This window comes from Penicillium solitum (assembly GCF_028829755.1).
Source record: "Penicillium solitum strain IBT 25940 chromosome Unknown utg000003l_segment0_segment0, whole genome shotgun sequence".
Taxonomy (NCBI): domain Eukaryota; kingdom Fungi; phylum Ascomycota; class Eurotiomycetes; order Eurotiales; family Aspergillaceae; genus Penicillium; species Penicillium solitum.
This window is the reverse complement of record NW_027072123.1, coordinates 2,766,798-2,789,295: the sequence shown is the minus strand read 5'-3', so window position 1 is coordinate 2,789,295 and position 22,498 is coordinate 2,766,798. Positions and strand designations below refer to the sequence as shown.

Genomic DNA, 22,498 nt, shown 5'->3' with positions numbered 1-22,498 from the left:
CTATTCATTCGCTTACACGTACCACAACCATTACATTAATGGCTCTCGCTTGCCTTATTGAACATGCGACACAACATGTCACACGAGTTCCTCCGAACCGGCTTATTATTGCATGACACCCAACAGCAGCACACCACGCCCGAGCGAATGTTTCCCGGTCTCGGTTACCCCGCGCATCGATGACAATAATCTCTGGGGCTTGTGACGATGTCGATTGCGGTGCCGGGGTAGAGGGAAGGGAGTCCAACGAAATATACTTGTATCGATACGAGCTGTGCAAAGGGTGGCCTGGTAGACGTGTGTACTTGGACATGGGTCTCGTAGGCTGTTGGTTCTCATTTTCCTCGCGGTCGGATGACTTGTGAGAGATGACCCCCAACGGTGGACAGCACTCATGGGCAGATATAAAACGCACATTATACTTGAGGGGGAAACAAACCGTAGTTGAAACCCCAGCATCTGCGGCTTTGATTGAGAACGACATGGATGCCTCAGCAGGTGTGATGCCGTTGCTATTGGGAGGCCTGTAATCATTGAAAGACAGAGTCAACCCTTCGATATTGACACTGGGTGTTGCACTTGGCTCTGGATTCTCCGCTGGGAGCATAAAGGCCTCCGCTGTGATATCTCCCATGCCTAGCGGTGTCGATTCCACCATGAGCTTGGCTCCCTGCTTGATTCGAGGCCTTCTCGAGATCTGCGGAACCTCTTCAACGGGGAGTTCAAGCCATCCACACTTGAATAGTTCCTGCGTAATCGCGTCGCGGGGCACCATGTCGCTGCTGATCCACCCCATGCACGTCTTAGCTCCCTTTGAACTAGATAAGACACGTCCGACCACGCATGCTTTACTCCACCAACTGCGTTCGCCATAAACGAATCCTCCATAGAGGTTGGCAATTGAGCCCAGTTGATCCAGTGCATCCGCGTCGTTCTCAAGCAGTGTCGCCATGAGAAGGTGACTAATTGCCTCTCCGGGTATCACGAACCCGGAGAGCAAGGAGCGCGAGATCCAACCTAAATTTTTAGATTGTGGATCGCCAGAGCTACAAAGCTTGACGCGTCGCCGGCAGGGATTTCGTGTGTACATGTCCTCCTTGGCCAGTAACATTTCCTTGGATATTTTTTCCCGTCCCCACTTGTCATCGACGACTAAGGCTGGTAGAACCGGATTGTTAGGATCTCCAAGTTTGAGCTCCATGGTTGCTCTCAGTGCAGCCAATTTTGGCCATCCAATGTTTTCTGCGAAGACATACAGACCCTCCAGCTGCTGTCGAACGTGCGAGGAGCTCAGTTCGCAGTCCCAGGCAGACTGTAGATCCGCAACAGGGGGCGAGCTACGCCGAGTGATGCTTTCAAGCAGTGAAAAACGATGGCTTTTCTCATGCGACTTGGTGGCTATGGGGTTTGATCGGGGGCCACCCGGAGATGGCCCTGATTGTGGCGACGGGCAAGTGATATCAAGACTGTTGAGGAACCGACGCACAACAACCAGATCCCAGTTCAGCTTGCCTTCTCGCAATTTCTCGAATTGTACAAGCTCATGTATCGTGATATGACCTCCGTGCGGATCATACAACATGCCAACTCGAACGAAGGCATCCAAGCGAAGCAGCAACTCAGCAGAGAGGAGCAGCTGGATCAGCAACCACTTTCGCTCCATCCCGGACTTGGTCAAAACATCCCGCGGCACTTTCTCGTTACTTGAGTTAGGGTCTAGGCAATCCCCATCGCCATGCAAGGACGCCTCCCATAGGACCTGCCCTGCCCGGAAGCGCCATTCGGGGAGACTGAAATTGATCCATGCTCCGGGGGTGGCCAGCACGATTGCCAAAGTTTTGATTTGAGATTTGACGCTTTGTGGATGACCCTCTATGACGTCGGTAGGTGGAGGGCGAGGGTGAAGGAATCGCGTGTGCAAACTGTCGTGCAACTCACGCGGACTTTCAATATCCAGAATTGTCTTCGTCGATCCCTCTGTGAGCATCTCATGTCGGAACTTGCGCAGATGTTCTAAGCGTTGCACCAGAGATCGCATGTTGATATCTCGTACTCCAATGCGCTTCCAAGCTTCGGGGCCTTCGCAGATGAGTCTATGCCGATCGTACACGGCACCACTTTGGCATTGTGAATACGGCTTATCATATCCCTCTATTAACTGGAACGCCTCCGTTGCCGCCATGGTTGAGACTTGTTGTAAATATGGAGGTTTCCTTGGGGTTTCGGGGCCAGTGTATCGGATCGCGTCAGCCACAGGTAATTCAAGAAAGTGCCGGAAACCGACAGTGCCGGGTTCTTTGCCATTATTGGACAGCATGTTGGATACTTCGAAGATCCCGACGTCGAACGTTGCCCTGTGGCTAGCGCCTGTTCGGCGCCAGTCGAGGACTCCAGTCGGAACACCGCCTTTCACGGCCCAGTCGTCTGGCAGCGGCAGATGAGCGTGAAGTGTGCTCAAAGTAAAGGACGCATGGGGCAACGGCTTGCGATCCCACATATGTTGGATTACCGCGTTCTGCTCATCCCAGGGGAAGATCACCTGGGGATACCATCGACCATGCTTGCCTTTCTCCAGAAGGAAGTGAGGTGCCCCAGACAACATTGCCTTGATGTCTTTCGTTGTGAGGCTTGATACTTCTAGTGAGCTGGGGTTGGCGCCAGGCGAATTTTCTTTTGGTTTGCTCGCCATTTTTAATCTGTAATCGAGAAAATCATAGATATTTCCAGATTGTGCTGGCTCAGAGTATTCCCCTGCTGCGGGCGAGCCGCGCTTAGGGGAGTCACGGAGATCTCTGCCGTCATCTCGTTGGCCACTACTCCCTCTTCGTGCTTTTGGCAGCGGGCGAGTCTCAGTTGAAGGTTCCTGTTCTTTTTCCTTTTTCGCCGTGAGCTAGCTGTCATAGCAACCAAATAGATATTCTTACTTGTGTTGTAGTTGGAGAATCCGAACTACTGCTGTGCCTTCGGAATAGGCTTCGGAATCCCCCGTTGTCGGCATGGTCATCTTGGTGATTGCTGGGAACATGGCGATGCGATGATGATCGTTTGAGTGTGTCGAATTCATCGTGAGTAGTAGAAGCTGCGTCTGCGTCTGAGAAGCGACGCCGGCCAAATAGGAAAGACATCAGAGCCGTGCGGATGCAATTATTGCATCTTCTAATTAAATACGATGCCTTAGGAAAACATAAAAAATAAGAAGTGCGAAGTCCGAAGTAAGAAGTAAGAAATAAGAACTATATGCGGAGTGCTGATCTCGGCTCCTCGGCTCGTGGGATGATCCTGGAAGCGGCAATGCGGCAAGTGGGTGTAACACCGAGCTTTTTCCGTGAACAGATGATGTTATGAATTAATAAATCCCTGAATCAGATTGTAGAAATAGAGGATAAAGGAATGGGGAGGTTAGGGAGGTTAAGCTGAAATTTGAAAAGTGATGACGTCTTGCGGACAGGAGCGGCGAGCGGCGAGCATCATACCATCTTCCTACAAAGTACATCTTTTTAAAGGACAAAAGATGTTTATATACTTCTCAGTATCTGACCCAGTATCTGACCCCCAAGCAAAAACGACATAAAGAACCTTAAAAATGGATTAAGTCCTAGGGCCTATCCTTGTTTGGGATATACCAGAAGAACTTTATGTGTACATAGGAAGATATTTTTTTGGTTTGTCCATGAAGGAATGATACATCATTTCTCTCGTTCTCTCATTAAGAAATCTACATATGTAGTTCTCATATTATCATCAAACTTCCGCGGTAAGGGACTCCCCGTCAATTGTCCTCTTTTTGTTTTGTTTACGAGTGCTGGTGGAGGAATTCGAGAACGGTCTTGTATCCGCGCTCATACTCCTTGCGCACCTCGGCGTTCTCCAGGTCCGATCGCGCAGCCATCCAGCCGTGGATCTGATTTGGGAAAGTCTCGACGTACTTGGGGACCTTCAAGTTGGCCTCAAAGTCCTTGACGTCTTGGGCAGGCTCGTCTTTTGAGGCGAGCAACGCCATGGGGATGTTCACGGCCTTTGCATCATTGGCGTCGACCATAGCCGGGTGGCACTGCACAGCGGCCTTGAATAGCTTGTTATCAGTACCAGATGATAGGGAGGCGATCTTGCCGCCCCAGCAGTAGCCCAGGATCGACCAAGATTCGAAGTTGCCGCCAGGGGCTAGCTTGTTGCCATCGGCGACGACATTGGGGATCTTGGAAAGGGTTTGGGGTGGCGCGGCCTTGGTTGAGAAGAAGTGGCCCAGCTTCTCCTTGTGCTCCTGGGTGGTGGGGGGATACCACGAGATGTCGGCAGGGCTACCCTCGAAGAAGTCGGGTATGAAGACGCGGTATTTTTGGTCGGTCGACGTAGCGAGAATGTCGGCACCTTGGACGGTCTGGTCGAAGAAGCCGAAGATGTCTGCAGATCACGAAATTGCATCAGTAAATTGTCGGTTTATTTGTAGGGGAGGTTGAGTGACTGACCATATATGACCAGGATGGCCTTGGTAGCTGATTCCGGGCCGGTCACGTCTAGAAGTGGTCTCATTAGCTCAAGTTATAAGAGTTTGGTGAAAGTAAAAACTCACAGGTCTTCAAGCCATTGATGGTCTTGTATTCTCCCTTGGGTTGATAGCCCTTGGACACAACAGGGGGGATTCTGCCCACGGTGGTCAGCGACGCACAATTGAAACATCGCAGAAGTTAATGGTTCTGAGGATCACGAACGAGCAACAGGCTTTGCTGATTCCAGACATGGTTGTAGAGAAGCAATGGAAGGGAGGTGTGTTGAGGTGGTGTTTGGTTGCAAGCAACGGTCTTCGGAAGGTCAGAAATGGCCTGTACTTCATTTAGGGGTAATCAGGACTAAAAGATGAACGTACAAGCTGCAATTGAATTCTGAATCAAAAGCGAAGTTGAATAAAGGAGCTGAGGTAGAAAGGAAACTCGAAATGCAAAGAGGAAAAGCATTGAAAGTGCTGTACCCCGCCGTTCGACGTCATCGGAGCAACACTCGGCAATTCGGGGATACAACCCGGTACAACTAGGAAATCTACTATTTATGTAGCTTGTCTTCTATCGAATTATTTTCGGTTCTTAGTAGTCTGCTTTCTGAAACTGATCTATCTGGTCTGTTTGGTCTGTTTTTGCCGCGATCGGGTAGTCTACATAGGATATATATATAGGTACATGGCTGACTACAGCCGAGGTTATATGTCATTTATCTATCAACCCGAGGAGACAAATAGGTAGCACAAACGACGTGCAATGGAACTTGAATTACATATTCTATTTAGGTAATAAGCTTGGAAAGCTGGGGTACTGGTGAGCTTGTGTAGCCAAAGACTCACAGAATTTGATGCTATTTCCCGCAGTCAACCAAAGAGAAGAAGTATCACAAATATCACTAATATCACCGGGCCTTGATGAGACTATTTCATTTATGCACCCAGGGGTTTCACTGCAGATACTGTCATACCGGATACCTAGCTTATGAGCTTGATGGGAGCCTGAGGGCGATAAAGACAGCAAATCAAATCAGTCAAATTTCATGATAAATAGACACGGCGCGAGAGAAAGTTGACCTCTCTTTCTAATTCTTCCACTCAAGGCAATATACAATGCAAGCAGATCCACAGTCGGGATCTTGCTGCAAGGGAGGATCTTACAGCGACCGAAAGATGCCCGTGGGGCTATTCTCATCGAGCGGCAAAAAATAAAAAAATAAAAAAAAATATATATATATAAAATGAAATTTACAAAAATATAAAAGCCGAGAGAGAGGCTCTAGCTTAGTTTCCGATGAACCAAAATGACTATAGACCTTGGAACAGAAAGAGAGGTCCGCGTTCTATTATCCTTTGGTTTGAGACCCATATATTAGCATATTATAATCGATATACAGAATGGTCCACGTTGGAAAAAGATGACAAAATGAATGTGGGCTCTGACCTCGGGAAATCCACCAAGGCCGGGACATGCCCATCGGCCCTGCACGAAACTCATGGCCGCAGATCTCCCGGGTCAGGAAAATAGTCAACCTTCCACGAAACGCCATTCCCGAGGACGATCGTGAACGCCAACCGCGAGCCTCACCGAAGCCACCACCGGCAAGAGCCGATGCAGGCGTCGCTAAGGCGTTCAAGATCAGCCAGGTGGATCCTTGCGCGCTGTCACATCTGGATCGTAGGAGCTGCCTTGCATGAGCGGAGCGACTAATCGGCTGCGAACCGTAGCATAGTGTTCAGGGATTGCACCTGCAATCTAGAGAAGGCTGTGCGAGGTCGATCAACCGGGAACCCAGCATAGGAGAGGGGCCATAGATTGATGATCAACTGATCGTCGCCGATATGGACCTTTTTGGGTAGGCGATGTGCGGCTACAGACGCGGAGGGATATGGGCGCTATCGAATTGTCGACTATATTTCGGGATCCAAGACAAATCAGGGTGTCTAGCGAATGTCAGTATACTGCGTAGAATGTATAGAATGTACAATCCATAATATTGGAGAAATGCCGTGTTTGTTACTAGACACAGCTAGGGTAGAGGTATGCAGTTCTCAAGAATGTGACTCGGCTACCTCTCGTATGTCTTAGACCTGCCCCCCCTTTTCTTTCTTTTTCCTATTCCCCCCTTCTCCTATTTCTTCCCTTTTTTTTTTTTTCTGAGAGCACTGCAGGTTTAAAGCCCAACTTGCTACGGAGTACCAAACACGGGGGAAATGCGGACCGGATCGTAATATTAAATTCCATGCGCTAGTAGACGTGTCTATGCTGTGCCAAGGAGGTTCAGCTATCCGAGCATCCTATGTATAGATGGAGTCACCAGCCTCTAATATTCGGCACATATCTTCAAACCATGTGATTGTTAGTTCGCGGCAGATCAGCTCTGTCAAGTTTTATATTTGGTTTAGCTAGGCACATACGGGGTAGTACATACTACAGTGATAAACATCGATCGACAGGGCATGTCCTTCCCCCCCCCCTTTCGCCCTACATAAGCATCTGCCACGTCCGTGCAGAAGGCAACGAAGGAGATGCCTCCGTTGATTGATTGGAGGATAAGATACCTGTCGGGACCGAAACGAGGTTCTCGTGTGGAGTGCTTGAGACCCGTTTCATTGGCATTCCGCCACCCAAGTTGATACAATAGACTTAGATTGTAGGGAAACCCGACGGAGTGGATGCTGGAGGCGATTGGCTTTCGGGGAGTGAGAGAATAACGGGTATAGTGTTAAGTTGACCTTTTAAGGCCCGAGCCAACCTTGGAAAGTAACAAAAGCGAAAAGAGAACACGAAAGGAGCTACCATGGCCGGTGAACCCGGGGGACCAATCAAACCGACCTTCGTCTTTGCCTATTGAGGGGCTAAGAAGGAAAAAAAAGGGAAGTGCAGATGACCATCAGAGACATAATTTATAGGTTTCTAGGAAGTACGGAGTACTCCGTAGTACTCCGTTGTATGGTCTACAATATACCTATGGTCTAAGTAGGTTATATATTATACAACATAGGGAAAATGGAATATGCTAAGAACAAAAAAGCATCAAATAATTTTAAAAGAAGACTAACTGAATTGCGCGATCATGCTTTGAACTAACGAATGACCAACGAGACAGCTCGCTTCCCTCTGCCTTCTCTTCGGTCTTCTCGTATTCTGGCCATTCCGGTCTTGTCCGTGCGTTAACATGTTGGTCTTCTTATTGGACAGGAATCCTACCGTGATAGTAGAAAAAAAAAAGTATGGATCCATTTTACTGATATTTCCTTTTTTTCCCTCTTCTATTATTTCCTTTTTTTTTTTTTGGGAGCCCAAAAAAAAATGGAAATTTCTTTATTTTCTCTCAATAATAGCCGGATCCATTCTTCCTAGCACAGTTTCTCTCCGGAGTCCCTACACTAGCGTCCTTTTTTTTTTTTTTTCACGCGATCAGTCCGGACGCAAGGGATTCCCCTCGAGGAAGAAGGGTCTGTTTTTATTTTTTTATCTTTTCCTGTTCTATAGAATAATAGGTACTCTGTATACTCCGTACTCCGTACATACTTTAAGTATGTTATTATGTTATTTTTTTTATTTAATATCCATAGGGTTAATATAAGAAGTTACATCAAAGGAAATAAGAAACTAAACAGTTCATATAATCAGTTTTATATTTTTATATCCCGTATCAAAATGAAAGGCAAAAAGTCCCCCAATCCCCCTAATAAAGTCAACAATTCGGGACAGCCAACCAGGCGACTTGTTTCTTTAGCTGTCAACCACGTTCTCTGCTGACACCCCTCTCTGTTTCTCGCCCTTTTCGCCCTTTTTCGCCTTTTTTTCTCTCTCTTTCTCGGTTCTTTTAATATGTGACTCTTGTTTTATTATACCATTCCTTTCTCCACGGTGGCTAGACCCGTGTCGACCCCATTCCCGGAAGAGGAAAAATCAATCTTATTTACTTTTTTGCTTTATATTATAAAACTCCTGACTCTCTCTCTTATTATAACACCTCCCCCGCGCTTGCTATCGCCTCCAACGCCACGGTCCTTTGCCCACCCCCCACATCTTTCTTCCTCTCAGCTTCACTTCTTAGTGTTTCATCTTCTTACTCATTTTTCCCCCGAGACCATGTACTACACGCGCTTTCGTCGACCGTGACAACTTCACCTTCACCTATTTCTTTTTTTTTTTCCTCTCGCTATTTTTGCTAGTTTCCTATTTTCGAGAGTTCTCTAGTCCTTCCAGAAATTCCCCTATTTCTCGGAACCTGAGTCCCTCGACTCTCTCTATATTCCGATCGCGAGCCCCAGCGATCGACGATCGCCCCTCCTGGATTCTACCAGCCCTTCCGGGGGCGTACCTGGCGATCGAGATTGGGCTCTGAGCGGATCTTCTTTCGGTCAACTCACCAACATCAACGACCCCGATTTCTACGTAGGAGTGAGGGATCCATCCGCCAATCTGGCGACCCTAGCCGTGCCGGCGGGAATGGGGACAGCGTTAGACGCGCTGTCAGCCCCGCCGTTGAACATTCGTCGTCCAGCGGCCCCGACATTACCCAGCTTTGAGCTCCCACCACCACCGTTCACGTTGGGTGCGGCCCCGGCAGCGCCCAAGTACGGACATCCCGCCCACCCCCCAGTCTCCCACGCGCCAGTGAATGTGAGCGTGGGGAACCTACTAACGCCACCCGCCACGATTCAAACAGGGGAGCACGCCACACCCCAACCCTTGGCGCCATCAACAGGCGCGTCCTCCGAGCTACCACCAGCATATTGGTCCGGGGCCAATCCATACGGACAGTCCTGGGGATCCGGCGTTAACCAATACTCAGCCCGCAGTTCCTTTTCACCATCCGGTATGCAGCGCTCATCGGTAATATCACCGCCGACGACGGATGGGTTGCCGCACCCATATGAAGGCTCGACATTATCTTACCAAGCTTTACCCGCCCCATCATCCATGCCTCCCTCCGCTTCACAACCTGCCATGACTATGTACCATGGAGGACCCGCTACATCCCCCGCTCCACTGCCCTCCAACGATCCATATGCCCCCAAACACCAGCATATGTATGCCGCTTCTCCTCCCATGCACAGTCCCCACCAGGCCGGCTTCTCTCCCATGTATGGTCCCGCAGGGCTTGGCATCCACCCTCCAGGCCGAATGCCTGTTCATAGTCCATCAGCTGGACAGCCACCGTTGGGATATCCCCGCCAACCGTGGCCCTCATATTCTCTCCCAGCCATGAACGGTCCCGTCATGACCAACGTACACAGCCCCGGTGGGCCCATGTCGATGATGGGTGGAATGCAGCCCGGGCTTCTACCGGGATTCAATAGTGGGCATGTCGCCGCGTCTCAACATCTATATGGGGGCCATCCGCCACCGCACGGCATGTCCGCCCCCGCGGCGGACCGACCTTTCAAATGCGACCAATGCCCTCAGAGTTTCAACCGCAATCACGACCTCAAGCGCCACAAACGTATTCATTTAGCCGTGAAGCCTTTCCCCTGCTCGCACTGTGACAAGAGCTTCTCGCGCAAGGATGCGCTTAAGGTATGTATCTGTGATCATCGTGTAACAATTGCCATATACTGACTTTTGCGGATAGCGACATATCCTTGTGAAAGGCTGCGGAAAGGACGGCGATCCGGACGCGAACAGCAACCAAACTGGGGCTGATATCAAGGGCGAAGGGCGGAGTGAAGACGGCAGCCCCCTCCTCAATGCACGAGTTTGAACTGTGTTCCGGTCTTCCCGCCTGTGACACTTTTCGTCCTTGCGACGTAACTCCCGAACGTTCATCCGCATATTTATAGGGGTGAAGTTTGAAGACATTGTATGTATCTACCGAGGCATTGGGAGTCGGGGTTCCTATCGGATTTTACTTTGATTTATATTCTTTTTTTTGTTTTTCGAGCTTTGGCGAAGGGTTTGTGATTTGGGCATCATGGGAAGGTCTGATCTCTGCTTTTTTTTTATTTCAATTTTTTATTCCTATCCTGATTCATGTTTACTATATGTGCTTATCGGACTCATGTGTGACGTGTGTACCTATCCTGCTTCTCTGTGATTTAAAGCGATTAAGCGAACTGTTAATGGGATGGGCAACGTCGGTATATAAACACCCCTTCAATTATGATATTGAACATATTCCGAGAAACTGCAATCGAAGTACATTAATCGTCTTAATTTCTGTACTAAAACAGCTTCCAAGCCACATTTTGTTACTCCACAATTATTGGCTACTTATCCACCTATTGACGCTTGATATGGGGGTGTTCGTCAGACCGATGGCTGATTTGGCTGAACCCCATCTCAGCCACTTACTAGGTAGCCACATGGCTGTCTTATTCTAATTAAACAACAGGTAATCGGTGAATCCAAGTATGTTTCCATCTATTGGGATGGATCTTATGACCCCCTATTTTTATGTTCTCGGGAAAAATGTCATAGATCCTCCATTGTAATACAATACTAAATAGGTATCATTGTGTTGGCCCCATCACGAAACCAAGGAACGAGTCTCCATACAAGTAGATGATCGCCATCTCTCTTTGATCTAGGATGGAAACTATAAAAATTATACTTTGATTCAATTCTCTGCAGGATCCCGGTTTGTCCCCCCCTTGTGTTGTATATCTGTTGGGTGACCGAAGCCCCCCCATGGGGTCAGCTCAGCTGCATCCTGGCACCTCATGCAAGTCAGATATATCCCACTCCATTTTTCTCTTCCGCCCCTCCATTCTGATCGATAGTGGATGCACCGCATGCGTTCTCTGTTGACACTCATCATTGAGTAGCATTTTCTTGATATATTCCGTCATGCTTCTACTGTTCTTGATATATGCTCTGCTAGCACAACAGGCTCTAGCATTTCCTAGTCAGCATAGGGCCCACGAGAAACCCTTACCATATCCCCTCCGTGCTAGCAGTAACACTAGTATCGGAAGTTACAAGATCCCCAGCGCTGTACAAAACGGAACTAGCAAAGCTCAATTTGAGATCCCAACGCCAGCAACCACTCTTGATATAGAGACCCTCTTCCGTCTGGATGCACCCCAGATAGATTCAATCAATGGCTCCGTGTTCGACTGGTGGTATTTCGATGCCGTCTCGGAGACCAACCCAGATGATTCCCTGGTCGTCACATTCTTCTCCTCATCCGCGGAAGCATTTCCATTCCTCGACGCGAATGAAACCTCCGTGCTCAACGTTTGGTTATGGGCTTCGTTTGCCAATGGAACCATCCTTGCAGACTCCGTCCCGGCAACTGTGGCAACTGTGACTGGCGCAGACGGCGCGGGCACTAATAGTTCTGGCGAGTGGTCCTCCACAGGCTTTAGCTGGGCTGCTCTCACAGAAGATCTATCTCAGTATGAGATTATCATCGCGTCTGAGAAGCTCCAGGTCGAAGGCCGGCTTACCCTGACTTCGGTAAGTAGTGATTCAAATAGCAGGAACAGACAGCTTGGCTAACTCTACCAAACAGCAAGTACCGCGCCATCTGCCCTGTGGAGTTCAAGCGGAGCGGACTGTACTTGAGATTGTGCCTCATATCGGATGGGTCAATTTGATACCCGACGCCGTGAGTGAAGTTGACATGAAGATCCATGGGTCGACGCTGAAGTTCCGAGGACCTGGGTACCATGACAAAGTAAGATTTGACCTCCTCCAGGCACCTGGACAGGAAAATTGAGAGCTGACCAAGTCATAGAATTGGTCTGACCAACCCTTTGTTGATTCTGTCCACAGCTGGTACTGGGGCCACGGCCGTCTAGGGCCATACTCGATTGTATGGTTCAGTTACCTCGCCATTGATGACCCAACTAACGCCACATATGTGAGCAGTTACGTTGCCAAAGATGGGGAGGTGCTTGTATCGGCCTGTGACCCTTCTATTCTCACCGTAAGGCCGATCGGTAGTCCCGGAACTACTGGTGGGAGATACCCGCCACGCGTGGGTGACCTACCGGAAGGATTCCGATTAGAATATGACCTCGGAGAGGGAAGTGGTCAGTTGAAAGTTAATGTGTCGGTGAGAACGGTGGTCGCTGGGAATGGAAAAGATTATATGAGATGGACAGGGGACATGGTTGGCGAGGTAATTGAGTCTGAGAGCCGGCGACCACAAGAGACCGGTGGTGATGGCCCCAAAAAGGGGAATGAGAGAACGTTCCGAACAATCATCTTCATCTCTCGTTGGTGTTGCGGTCTTGGAGCAATTCGTTATGGTGGAATAGATGATGCCGAAGACAGGCATTACTAAAGAAAGTAGTAATATGTTCAATAATATACTCACAAATAGTATATAGAAAAACACCATTATATTGGCTTGAATAGTTCCCAACTTACGTAGAAAGAAATGGGAGTCTAACGGAGATACTGGGGCGACGCGCGAACGGAAATGGGAAGACAAAATAATATATATCAGACAACATGAGACGAAAGAAAATGACGATCCCCGAAACATTACTGGGTACTTTGCTTAGACTTCCACTCTTCGACCAAACCTCGGTAATCCTCAACACCATATGGCTGGAAGCACCGGGCTAGCAAGCCGTGCTTACGCTGTGGTGACAGACCTAGTTCTCCGAGCATCAGATCAACATATGGGATGGCGTCAAACACAAAGTCAGGGTTCCGCCGCCCGAATCCTCCCGGGTAGCGATATTTGCCAAATTCGGTAAAGAGAGCTGTCTCCCAGGCAAGGTCGATTTCTGATGTGTCTTCCGTCTTGAGGTCAGACCCAGCACGCACAGCCAGTGGGCAGCTTTCCCGTGTAGCTGGGGTCAGATTGCCCTTGAAATAGGCTGAAATCCACAGTGCCTGGGTCTGAGCAATTAGGGTGGTGTTGATGGTCATGGTGATACCCATGAATGCTAGAGAGCGTTCCTTTACCAGCGAAAGCGGGACCATAAACTTCGCCAGTCGGAAGGGGTGCGGCACAGCCGCCTCGGACTGCTCGTCCAATGGGGTGTAGTTGGGGTTCGGCTTTGGTTGATCACGCAGCCGGGGGAAACGGCGCAAGATCTCTTCGTCCGCCTCTTTCACCATGTTTTCGTTTAGCGGGTCCACACTCCAAGGGAATCCCAACTCGCGGTCAATGCCTTCTGGCAGGAACTTAAGGTTTGGAGTGCAACGCCAGCCTGTCGAGCAGATAAGTGCGGAAGATGGCAGCGCCTCACCTGAGGACAGATGAACAGTGTGATCCGAGAGACGCTCTAGATCAGCGATGTGCACCTTGATAGTGCCATCCTTGACCAAATCGAAGAAATTGGTCGGATAATTCAGAATGCTGAGTGAGGAAGCGATCCAGAATGGGCCCACCCAAGGCTTCAGCTTCTTCATTTCTGGGTGCTTGTCGTACTCATTCAACTGCACGACATCATCGGCTAGAATAGCCCAGAACGCGTCCACAATCTTACGACCCAGCCAGGTACCATGCAAGAAGCTGCGAACACCAGTATACCCGTCAGCTTCTCCCCAGATACATGGACTGAACCAGGTCAGCAGGCGTGTTGTGACCAGCTTTTCCAGCCACTTTTTCAAGGGCGTCACATAGGGAGGGGCCATCCAAACAGGTCCATGACCGGACTCACGAATGATCCAGTCTACTTTCATACCTGCCGTTGCGCAGGCATACGCCGCATCCCAGGCTGACTTGGTGCCGCCAAAAACGGTTGCGCGCTCTCCAGACCGCAGTACTGCACCTTGATGCTGTAGCAGATCGCGACAATGGAAAAGTGGCGCATCAAAAGACTCCTGTCCCTTGAACGTAGGCAGATATGCCTGTGATGTGATACCGGTGGCCACAATCATCTTCTTGGTATCGATTGTCGTCGTATCCGCTCCGTGCGACACGGTCAACTGCCATGTTCCGTCCGAGGTGTGTCGCGCGCTTTCCACATGGTGTTCCAGTCGAACGCAATCGGAAAAGCTAAAGTATTGCACATATGCCTCCATGTACTTTTGAATTACAAGACCCGGAATATGCTGTCCAGGCTTGATACCAAAAGTCGCTTCGTCCATAGGGAAGTCGCTATACTCATACGTGCCCAGCATATTGTTCGACTTGAGGCCTTTATACAAACGGTGTTTGGCCCATACTCCGCCAATAGAGCTAGCAGCTTCCAGCAAGAGCACATTGTGGCCGGGATTGACCTCGCGGTAGGTCTTGACGGCGGAGAGCCCGCTCCAACCTATTGGTAGCCAACGTCAGCGAAATAGCTTGCGACGGTGAAGACTTGACTTACCTGCGCCTACCACCACAAGATCCACGGACTCCATTTTTGAAGAGTCCCTTGCTTTCGTCTTTTTTTTTTCTTTTCTTGGGGGGGGGGGGTAAAATAACCGATTGCACGACCAGGATTAATGCACGAATTTATGTACAAGCAAACAAACACAAGTCCAGATTACAGGAAATGAAGGAATGAGCGACAACTAAAAGCATTAGCGTCGAGTACTTGTAATTTTTTGGGGGTTTTAATTTTAGCCCTTGCTGTTGCAGGGCACGCGGGAGGATGGAATGGTGGGACTATTAAATTAGCTTAAAAAAAAAAAACACTCACTTTGACAGTTTTAGCAAAGTTCAGCATTGTATATTTCCTGAGACAGACATCATGGAAAGATATTGAAGGACCCGAGACATTTAAAAGATTAGAGACCTTATGGAGTACTCCGTAGATGATTCTTTAATGGTATTATTATGGCTCACGAATTACCCGTGGCCCCAGTCCTAGACCCCTTGACCTATCTGGGTAACAGACTACTAACTACTTGGCATGCACTTAACTAGTTACTTTGTACTCCGTACGGAGTAGACTCTTCAGTGTCACCAGGGGCTCTTCTAGAGAATTCGAATCAGCACTGAATAATTTTTTACTTTCGCTTCGCTCCGTCGTTTGAACCATTTTAGCTTTGCTGTCAAAGCGTGGCCAGGCCCGGGACCGTCAGTTATTCTAATCTTAGCTATTTAATCTCATCGTTTATAAGGGCAGGCAGATAGCGAGGTGTGAACAATACGGAGTACTCCACTGTTATTTTAGATACTTTTTACTGTGGAAACAGCGTGGCTGGCGTTTGTATTTACTAATTTTGGGCCAAAGAAAGAAAACAAAAGTCGGGACCAACAATATGCAGGTTGCCATTCTTTAGTTGGTATCTCAATCCGACTATTGGACACTGCCCAATGAAACTAATTGATCTCATGCAAATTATTTGACACAAATACAACATTGTACAAGGCTCACAATTGCCGCGGCTTAGAAAATTGAGGAGAACCGAACTGCCCGTTACATCTTCGTAAATGACCCGCTTTTTTTGATCCACCAAGTCGTCGGCAGCGCGAATTTACCGCTGTCGTAAACAAAGTTTTACCTTTGACATGAAACATGGCATGTTTTTTTAGGGGGTTTTGCACAAGGTTAAGGTTGATAGGGTGAATGGAAGCTGTCAACCCCTAATTCGGACCGGAACCCGCGGCCTAATTCAGTACTTAGGATATCTCCTGGGCTCGTTTGGCGCGTTACCTAACAAAACGGCATCGATCGGTTATTGATAGTAATACGACTGGCCTAAGCGTCCGATCGCTAGTCCCAAATGTTCTGTTACCTACATATCCTCGGAGTAATGTCCGGTCTGATCAGCAATCAAACCAACCCAAAACAGAATGTGGATCAGAGAAATTGATACATACCTGCCCTTGCTACAGCATTGTATGGCTTGTTCCCCATAATTGGCTAAATACGCAAGCTTTATGCAACTGCACTACTCCGTAAGTCTGTCTTTGAGATGGTCCGTTTGCGCGTCATAGATCGCAGGAGACATCCCCGCTGCCATTGCGGTTCATTGCTGCTTCTCAAAATTGGCCTAGTTGATCTTGTGCCTGGGTGTGGTACTTGTGTGTAACCGAAATAAACCTCAGGTTAGACAAAGTGAGTTCTATCAGGGTACTCCGTATTGAATCAAAAACTTGCTCTTTACTCCGATCATTCCCCCAATGGGGAATGTCATAAGGACTCAGGGGAGATGTGGACCTTTTAACTCCCGGTTTACATTTCCAGGGACCAGTAATATTGGGGTGGAACAAACGGTCCTCTCGACCTTAAACTCCTCCCCGGCACGTTGAAGGACCCATAGTCTGCGTCCAGCACCAAAGATAGTCCATCGCTGTCCAATGAGACTTGTGGATATCGCCACTCTTGCATGATGGGCCCGGAACCTGTCATAAATTCTCTTCACGTGTGGAAGTATCTCCATAATAGATGGGGCTTGCAGTTTAGCTTGCGAGCCGAAATGGATACGTAAGTAGGCACGACTAACAGGCATTTGAGATCGATCCTGTCCTTGCTTTTTCTTTTCTTCGTTGGTGTTGATAAGTCGACTAAGGAGCGGACTTGGTTCTTTATCCGGTCTGATTCCAATAGCAACGACCAAGACCAAGGGAGATCATTGAGATACTGCCTTCTGCCGCTTGTTTCCCCCCCCCCCCCCCCCCCTCGGTGCAATTGAATTTCTCTTCCTTTATCTGAATGCATACCCTGGGTTGAATGTTTTTTTTTTCCTTTGGTTTTAATGGCATATACCACAAATATATCACCGCAACTCGTCAACTATGGAGGGGTTTAATACCGAAGCGTTTACTTTGTTGGGGGTAGCCATTGTCATTATTGGCCTACGAACGACCGCAAGATGGATTATGGTTGGCCCAAAAGGGTTCCAAGCTGATGATTATCTAATGATAGTAGCATGTGTGAGTTGAATTGAAACCTGTGGTCTCTTTGCTTTCATCCTGCTAATCAATATGGTTATAGGTGGTGTATGGGCTAGAAACCGGTGCTGCGTACATGGTTGGCGCGTGGTTCATGGGACTTGCCAATAACTCGATGACGGATGAGCAACGAAAAGAATTGTCGCCTGATTCGGAAGAGTATCGTCTGCGTGTGGGTGGCTCCAAGGTCCAGGTGGCCGGCTGGTCATTATATACTTTGTTGTTATGGTTGCTGAAAACATGCATGGCCATTTTCTACTCTCGATTGACGTGGGTCTTCATTCTGTCGCATTTATTTCGTTCTGTGTTACTAATGTATATCCTACTATCTAGCGCAGGCTTAGTGAATATGCGAATCCGAATCCACGTCGCCTACGTTTTGATCGCCGTAACTTATATTGCTACAATCTGCTCGATTCTCTTTGGATGTCATCCAATGGAGAAAAATTGGCAAATAAACCCAAACCCTGGGAGTACGTCATACCTTATCGACTTGTTACCTTGAGAGACTGTGCCTCTGATAATTGTTAGATTACTGTCAGCCTGCCGTGTCCAAGATCGACATCTATGTGACTGTGGTACTTAATGTCGCAACCGACCTCTATCTGATTAGTATTCCAGCTCCGGTAAGCCTCTCTCTAAACATTTGTGTGCATTGTCACTAACAATACCTGCATCAAGATGCTTGTCAAAGCGCGACTAAAATGGCGGGAAAAACTCGAGCTTCTGGTTCTTTTCAGTGGTGGTTTATTTGTGATGATGGCTGGTATTCTGCGTTGTGTCCTCATCTTGACAGTAAGTCATATTGAGGGTTATTTGATGAAACAACAAAATCTAATAGTCCATTAGGCTGGTGCAAATGGGGCTCAACAAGCTGGCAGCTGGGCCTGCCGCGAGACTTTCGTCGCCGTCGTCATCGGAAATATTCCCATGATATACCCGTTGGTAAGACGATTCACAAGGCGTGCTGGTCTATACATTTCATCAAGGGGTGGCTCAGAGAGCTACCCTGGATACCATCTATCAGATGCCGACACTGGCGGCGGCGGGTATTCCAGACGCAAGAAGTTCCGCCATCCGCTATCGATTCCTGCAGACACCCAATGGAATACAATCAGCGACGAGCAAATGATCTTACCTACCTCACGACAACAACCACCCACATGCACCGCTGGCGATGGCGACTGGGAGTCCCACAGCCAGAGTAGCCAGAATGGAATAAAGGTTGTCCATGAAACAATTATTCACAGCACGGAGAAATCTCCTCGGCTATAGTGCGAAGATTTTCATTCTAAAAATCTTCCAGACACTTTTCATTTCTCTCATTTTGTGGACCCTGTGGGTATTTGAGCGTTGGCGTGTCTTATCATTTGATTTACTTCTGTTGTATATATTTTTATACCCACTTTCGGCTCGGCTTTCGTCCTTTTTTGCTTTTCTTACGAATTCAAAACTACATCACGGAGAACTACATCTAGTTTTATCCAAGAAATTCGCAATCTCACAGAATAATACTTGAACATATTCCCAGATCAACAGATTGTGAAACCAAGTGTGATTTGAAAACATTCTAACCCATTCACATTGTTACACAAAATTTGGTTTCAACTGAGTGGATGCAAATTTCCTTTCACTTGCTGTAGCAATTTGTAGAGTCCGCATCAAGGGGTGGGAATTTGAAACCAATCGAAGTGAGTATGCAAGGAGGATATTTACTGAGGCCGAAGCAAAAGGGAGATACCATGGATGTTGACCATCTAGGAAGAAGGAAACTAAATCTATAGCGAACGAATAGGAGGCATTGACAGCTAGGTTGGCTTCTATATATGCAGGTGATGGATGGATCGGCTGATATGAGACCATTAGGCGGGTCCCCATGAGACTGCTTTCTGCAAGCCCCGAAATGTTTCAAGGGTACTTATGTTTTGTTTCTCGCTCTTATCTTCCCTTTGATTCACTGTCACTCTCTATAGCGGGATATAGTCTATGTCAGACCTGCGAATTTAACCTCCGGAAATTTTGTCTCACCACGTACATAGTGCCACCTGCAAAGGGGTTTGTGGGACAATGTTAGTTGAATTAAATATGTTGGAAATGCGAGTGTGTGACCGAACCTGCATTGGAGTACTTCAATGTTCCTGTAACTTTTATAGTAGTATCATCGAACCCAGGCAGACATCGACTAGGATGTATCTATGTTCGGGGCAGTCCCCAGTTTGAAAGAAGGTATTTGAGTATATTGAATCTACTACTTGAAATTCTTTTGGTATCTCTCTGTCGGACGGATGCATATGATGTGAGTGTTTTATGGCAGTCAGAGATTCTGGCTCGATGAGTCTCCATCCAGTAGACGGAAAGGGTTCGGCTATGATTTATTACAACGCGTATCGGAAAAAGGGATTCTGCTTGTCGGTCAGATCGTCAAATGCAATCTTGTCTCGCTGCACCTCATCCAATTCCAATGATTCCCGAATTCGGTTTTCCCGCCGAAGGACAAAATACAACACGACTGCGGCAGCAATTGTGATACAGTAGCTATGCTTCGTTAGATCAGTCCAAGGAAAATATATTAGATATAGGCTTACCAGATGATCATGCCAGTCCACAATTCTGGATAATGCTGGGACTTAGTGTTGCTTTTCACAAGCTGTGGCCCGATGATGTTGCCGACAGTGTAAGCCACAAACACAGTTGCTGCCATAACGGTCTTCTTCGTGGCCCCGGCGACATTGCTAGCTCCAATTGTGATGATCAAGCTGACCACTGGCCCAAAGAAGCCGGTGAGCGCATAGCCAACGACTGGAGTAACTGGATGATATCCCCACTGGGATTTCCAAATCATCACACAGCCAGCAATGACAGGTAGACAGCAGGCAATGAGCAAGGCTATGCGGGTGTTGGGGACAACCGTAGGAATATAACCACAAAGAGGAATGAAAACGACACAAATGGCGCCAACGGGAAACTGGAATAGAATTGAATGAAGGGTATCATAGCCGAAGGTGGACACAATCAACGGCCCAAAGCCCGAGATAGCACCATTGATAGTGTACCTAGATATAGAGAGGTTAACATCAAGGATTGTATGGCGTCTAATATCATAGACCACACGACAAGAGAGAAAACTCACGCTGCCGCCATCATGATAGCCACCAGATAGATCTTAATGTCCATAAAAGACTCTTTGATTTGACCGAACTTGATCTTCTGGCACCGAACACCAGTTTGACCCTTGCGCAGTCTCTCCACGGCAACTCTTCGTTCTTCCGGGGTTAGGAACCAGGCAGAAACTGGGGAATTAGGCATGGTGCAACACCAGAGGCCAAACAAAAAGGTCAAGGCACCGGCCAGAATATAGATATACTGCCATCTTTTCAATGACCCAGCTGTGATTTGACCAAAGCCATAGTTCAGTGCGCCACCGATGATAGTGAACCAACCGGTGCCAGAGAACCACCATGCCTGTCGAAGAGTCTGCTCCTCTTGTGTGTACCATCCGCTGACGATGGTCATAAATCCCGTAGGAATCACACTTTCAATGAAACCTATCTTCTATTAGATAAGAGACTAACAAAGGAAATTAAAGATGAACTTACCAAGGAAGAATCTTTGTACGAAAAGTCCTTGCCAGGTTGTCACGCCAGCGGTGGCGGCACAGACAATAGCCCAAATCAGAACAACTGGACCGAGGACAGCTCGAGTATTGAACCTTTGCAAGATAAATGTCATTGGGTAGAGACCAGCAAGCATCCCGAAATAAAAGATTGATGTTGCCCAGCTGAGGCGTGAAGTATCAACAGATGGAGGAGAAGTGGAGTAATCTTTCACTAGCAATCCCAAATCGGTCGTCATGCCAAAGAGCGTGGCGCTACCTAAGATAGCCTATAGGGAGATTAGGATATGTTGGCTAATAAAGAAATCGGCGCAGTCATCACACCTTGTCATAGTACACCATGCCATAGCCTGTGTTCGGGTTAGTCAACAAGTTAGGTCACAGGTATGAAGTGTATAACTAACCTATAAGCATGGCAGGCATCAAATACAGATCGATCTTTCGTAGAACCCGTTTTTCCACTACCGGATCAATTTCTTGGGCGAACTCGCTCACCACCGCCAACGCTGCATCTTTGTCGGATGAGACATGGGGCGATTCGCCGGCGCTAGTGATGCCATGGACCTGAATCATCTTCTCACACCAAAACGACTTCCCTGAACGTCACAGAGGCCGAAAAAGTGATGTATCTTAGTACTTTGAGATACGAGCAATTAACAAGTGCGAGACGAGAGAAAATTTGTTTTTTTAGACTTCGTACCTTCCAAATTGGGATGCCCGATATCGCGTGGCTGTATCTTACCGCCTTCAAATTATGGCAGAATTAGCAATCGGAGAAAGCGCCTTTCCGCGGAGACAATCACTTGCCCAGATGGTAGGACGGAATACTGTTATCGCTACTATTATCATGGAGTTGAACGCTTCTTCTAAATATGCTCTCAATAGAAGAGGTTTGATGACACTGATCCTATTGACCGTCCTCGAGTCCATAATTGTAAGAGCTTTATTTGAAGAGTCCATGTCCTCCCTTAACAGTTTCCAACCAGGTCCAGTATTGATATACGTATCGCCGGTCATTATGAAGAGCGAGTCGAAAAAAAAAGAGCTGGAAAGATCTTCTGCATTCGAAATCACCTTAGATGCAACGTGAGATGAATTATTGTCTATATATAGCCACAATGGGTATAGCATACATAGAGCTGGGCATGAAGTAATCGCGCCTGCGTACTATGGAGTAAATATCAGACCTTGAAAGCTAAGGGTCTATTCCCTACGGCAGCTGCCACATGACTTTATACAGCTTTTGACCGCTGTTTTGGTGGGAGCTGAGCAAGCCTGAGCGTATGATGTCATCGACTTTCAGCCCTTATAAGCCTTAGGTTGATCAAGCTCTCAAGGCCATGGAATAAACAATTCTGGATCTTTGCCCCAAAACTCTATGCGTCGGTTTTCATTTAATTCCGACGAAGTCCAGGGGAAAAAGGTTGTGATATTACTTCGCAACCATCATCGACAAGAAGGACCCACCCAATTGCATCACAGATGTTGTCTTGCTGTCGATTAGAAACTCTGTTTTCGGACTAAACCTGTTAATCTCGCACGGCTTGATCGATTCTCGGTGGGAGATATGCGTAGTGACGTACTGGAGGGGCCGCCTATAAAGCAGACTTGCAGGTTGATAAGTCTTAAACACCTGAATGCTTCCTC

At 47.8% G+C, this 22,498-nt stretch overlaps 7 protein-coding genes across 7 annotated transcripts; 3 read left to right on the top strand and 4 right to left on the bottom strand.

The window, feature by feature from the left end:
• Nucleotides 1-4: 4 nt before the first annotated feature.
• On the bottom strand, nt 5-3,125 carry N7455_004984 (uncharacterized protein; the record flags this gene model as incomplete). Its single annotated transcript, XM_065604927.1, has 2 exons — nt 5-2,875; nt 2,925-3,125. 2 exons carry the CDS (start codon nt 3,123-3,125, stop codon nt 5-7), a joined length of 3,072 nt encoding a protein of 1,023 aa, XP_065461827.1.
• Nucleotides 3,126-3,793: 668 nt separating this feature from the next.
• On the bottom strand, nt 3,794-4,738 carry N7455_004983 (dienelactone hydrolase family protein; the record flags this gene model as incomplete). Its single annotated transcript, XM_040957618.2, has 4 exons — nt 3,794-4,401; nt 4,467-4,514; nt 4,571-4,641; nt 4,710-4,738. 4 exons carry the CDS (start codon nt 4,736-4,738, stop codon nt 3,794-3,796), a joined length of 756 nt encoding a protein of 251 aa, XP_040812001.2.
• Nucleotides 4,739-7,583: 2,845 nt separating this feature from the next.
• Nucleotides 7,584-10,206, top strand: N7455_004982 (putative C2H2 finger domain protein; the record flags this gene model as incomplete). Its single annotated transcript, XM_065604926.1, has 3 exons — nt 7,584-7,658; nt 8,700-10,022; nt 10,078-10,206. The coding sequence occupies 3 exons, from the start codon at nt 7,584-7,586 to the stop codon at nt 10,204-10,206; spliced, it is 1,527 nt and encodes a 508-aa protein (XP_065461826.1).
• Nucleotides 10,207-11,291: 1,085 nt separating this feature from the next.
• N7455_004981 (uncharacterized protein) lies at nt 11,292-12,735 on the top strand (the record flags this gene model as incomplete). Its single annotated transcript, XM_040957558.2, has 3 exons — nt 11,292-11,903; nt 11,959-12,123; nt 12,184-12,735. The coding sequence occupies 3 exons, from the start codon at nt 11,292-11,294 to the stop codon at nt 12,733-12,735; spliced, it is 1,329 nt and encodes a 442-aa protein (XP_040811998.2).
• A 203-nt stretch (nt 12,736-12,938) lies between these two features.
• Nucleotides 12,939-14,756, bottom strand: N7455_004980 (uncharacterized protein; the record flags this gene model as incomplete). The annotated part of the gene is made up of 2 exons (XM_040957581.2): nt 12,939-14,668; nt 14,723-14,756. The coding sequence occupies 2 exons, from the start codon at nt 14,754-14,756 to the stop codon at nt 12,939-12,941; spliced, it is 1,764 nt and encodes a 587-aa protein (XP_040811974.2).
• A 2,326-nt stretch (nt 14,757-17,082) lies between these two features.
• Nucleotides 17,083-18,513, top strand: N7455_004979 (uncharacterized protein; the record flags this gene model as incomplete). Its single annotated transcript, XM_040957661.2, has 6 exons — nt 17,083-17,220; nt 17,282-17,508; nt 17,572-17,711; nt 17,770-17,864; nt 17,920-18,033; nt 18,088-18,513. 6 exons carry the CDS (start codon nt 17,083-17,085, stop codon nt 18,511-18,513), a joined length of 1,140 nt encoding a protein of 379 aa, XP_040811955.2.
• A 965-nt stretch (nt 18,514-19,478) lies between these two features.
• On the bottom strand, nt 19,479-21,509 carry N7455_004978 (putative MFS transporter). Its single transcript, XM_040957634.2, has 6 exons — nt 21,256-21,509; nt 21,176-21,201; nt 20,835-21,120; nt 20,369-20,783; nt 19,824-20,291; nt 19,479-19,773 (listed from the first exon to the last, which is right to left on the bottom strand). The coding sequence occupies exons 1-6, from the start codon at nt 21,422-21,424 to the stop codon at nt 19,614-19,616; spliced, it is 1,524 nt and encodes a 507-aa protein (XP_040811937.1). The 5' UTR covers nt 21,425-21,509; the 3' UTR covers nt 19,479-19,613.
• Between the last annotated feature and the right edge of the window lie 989 nt (nt 21,510-22,498).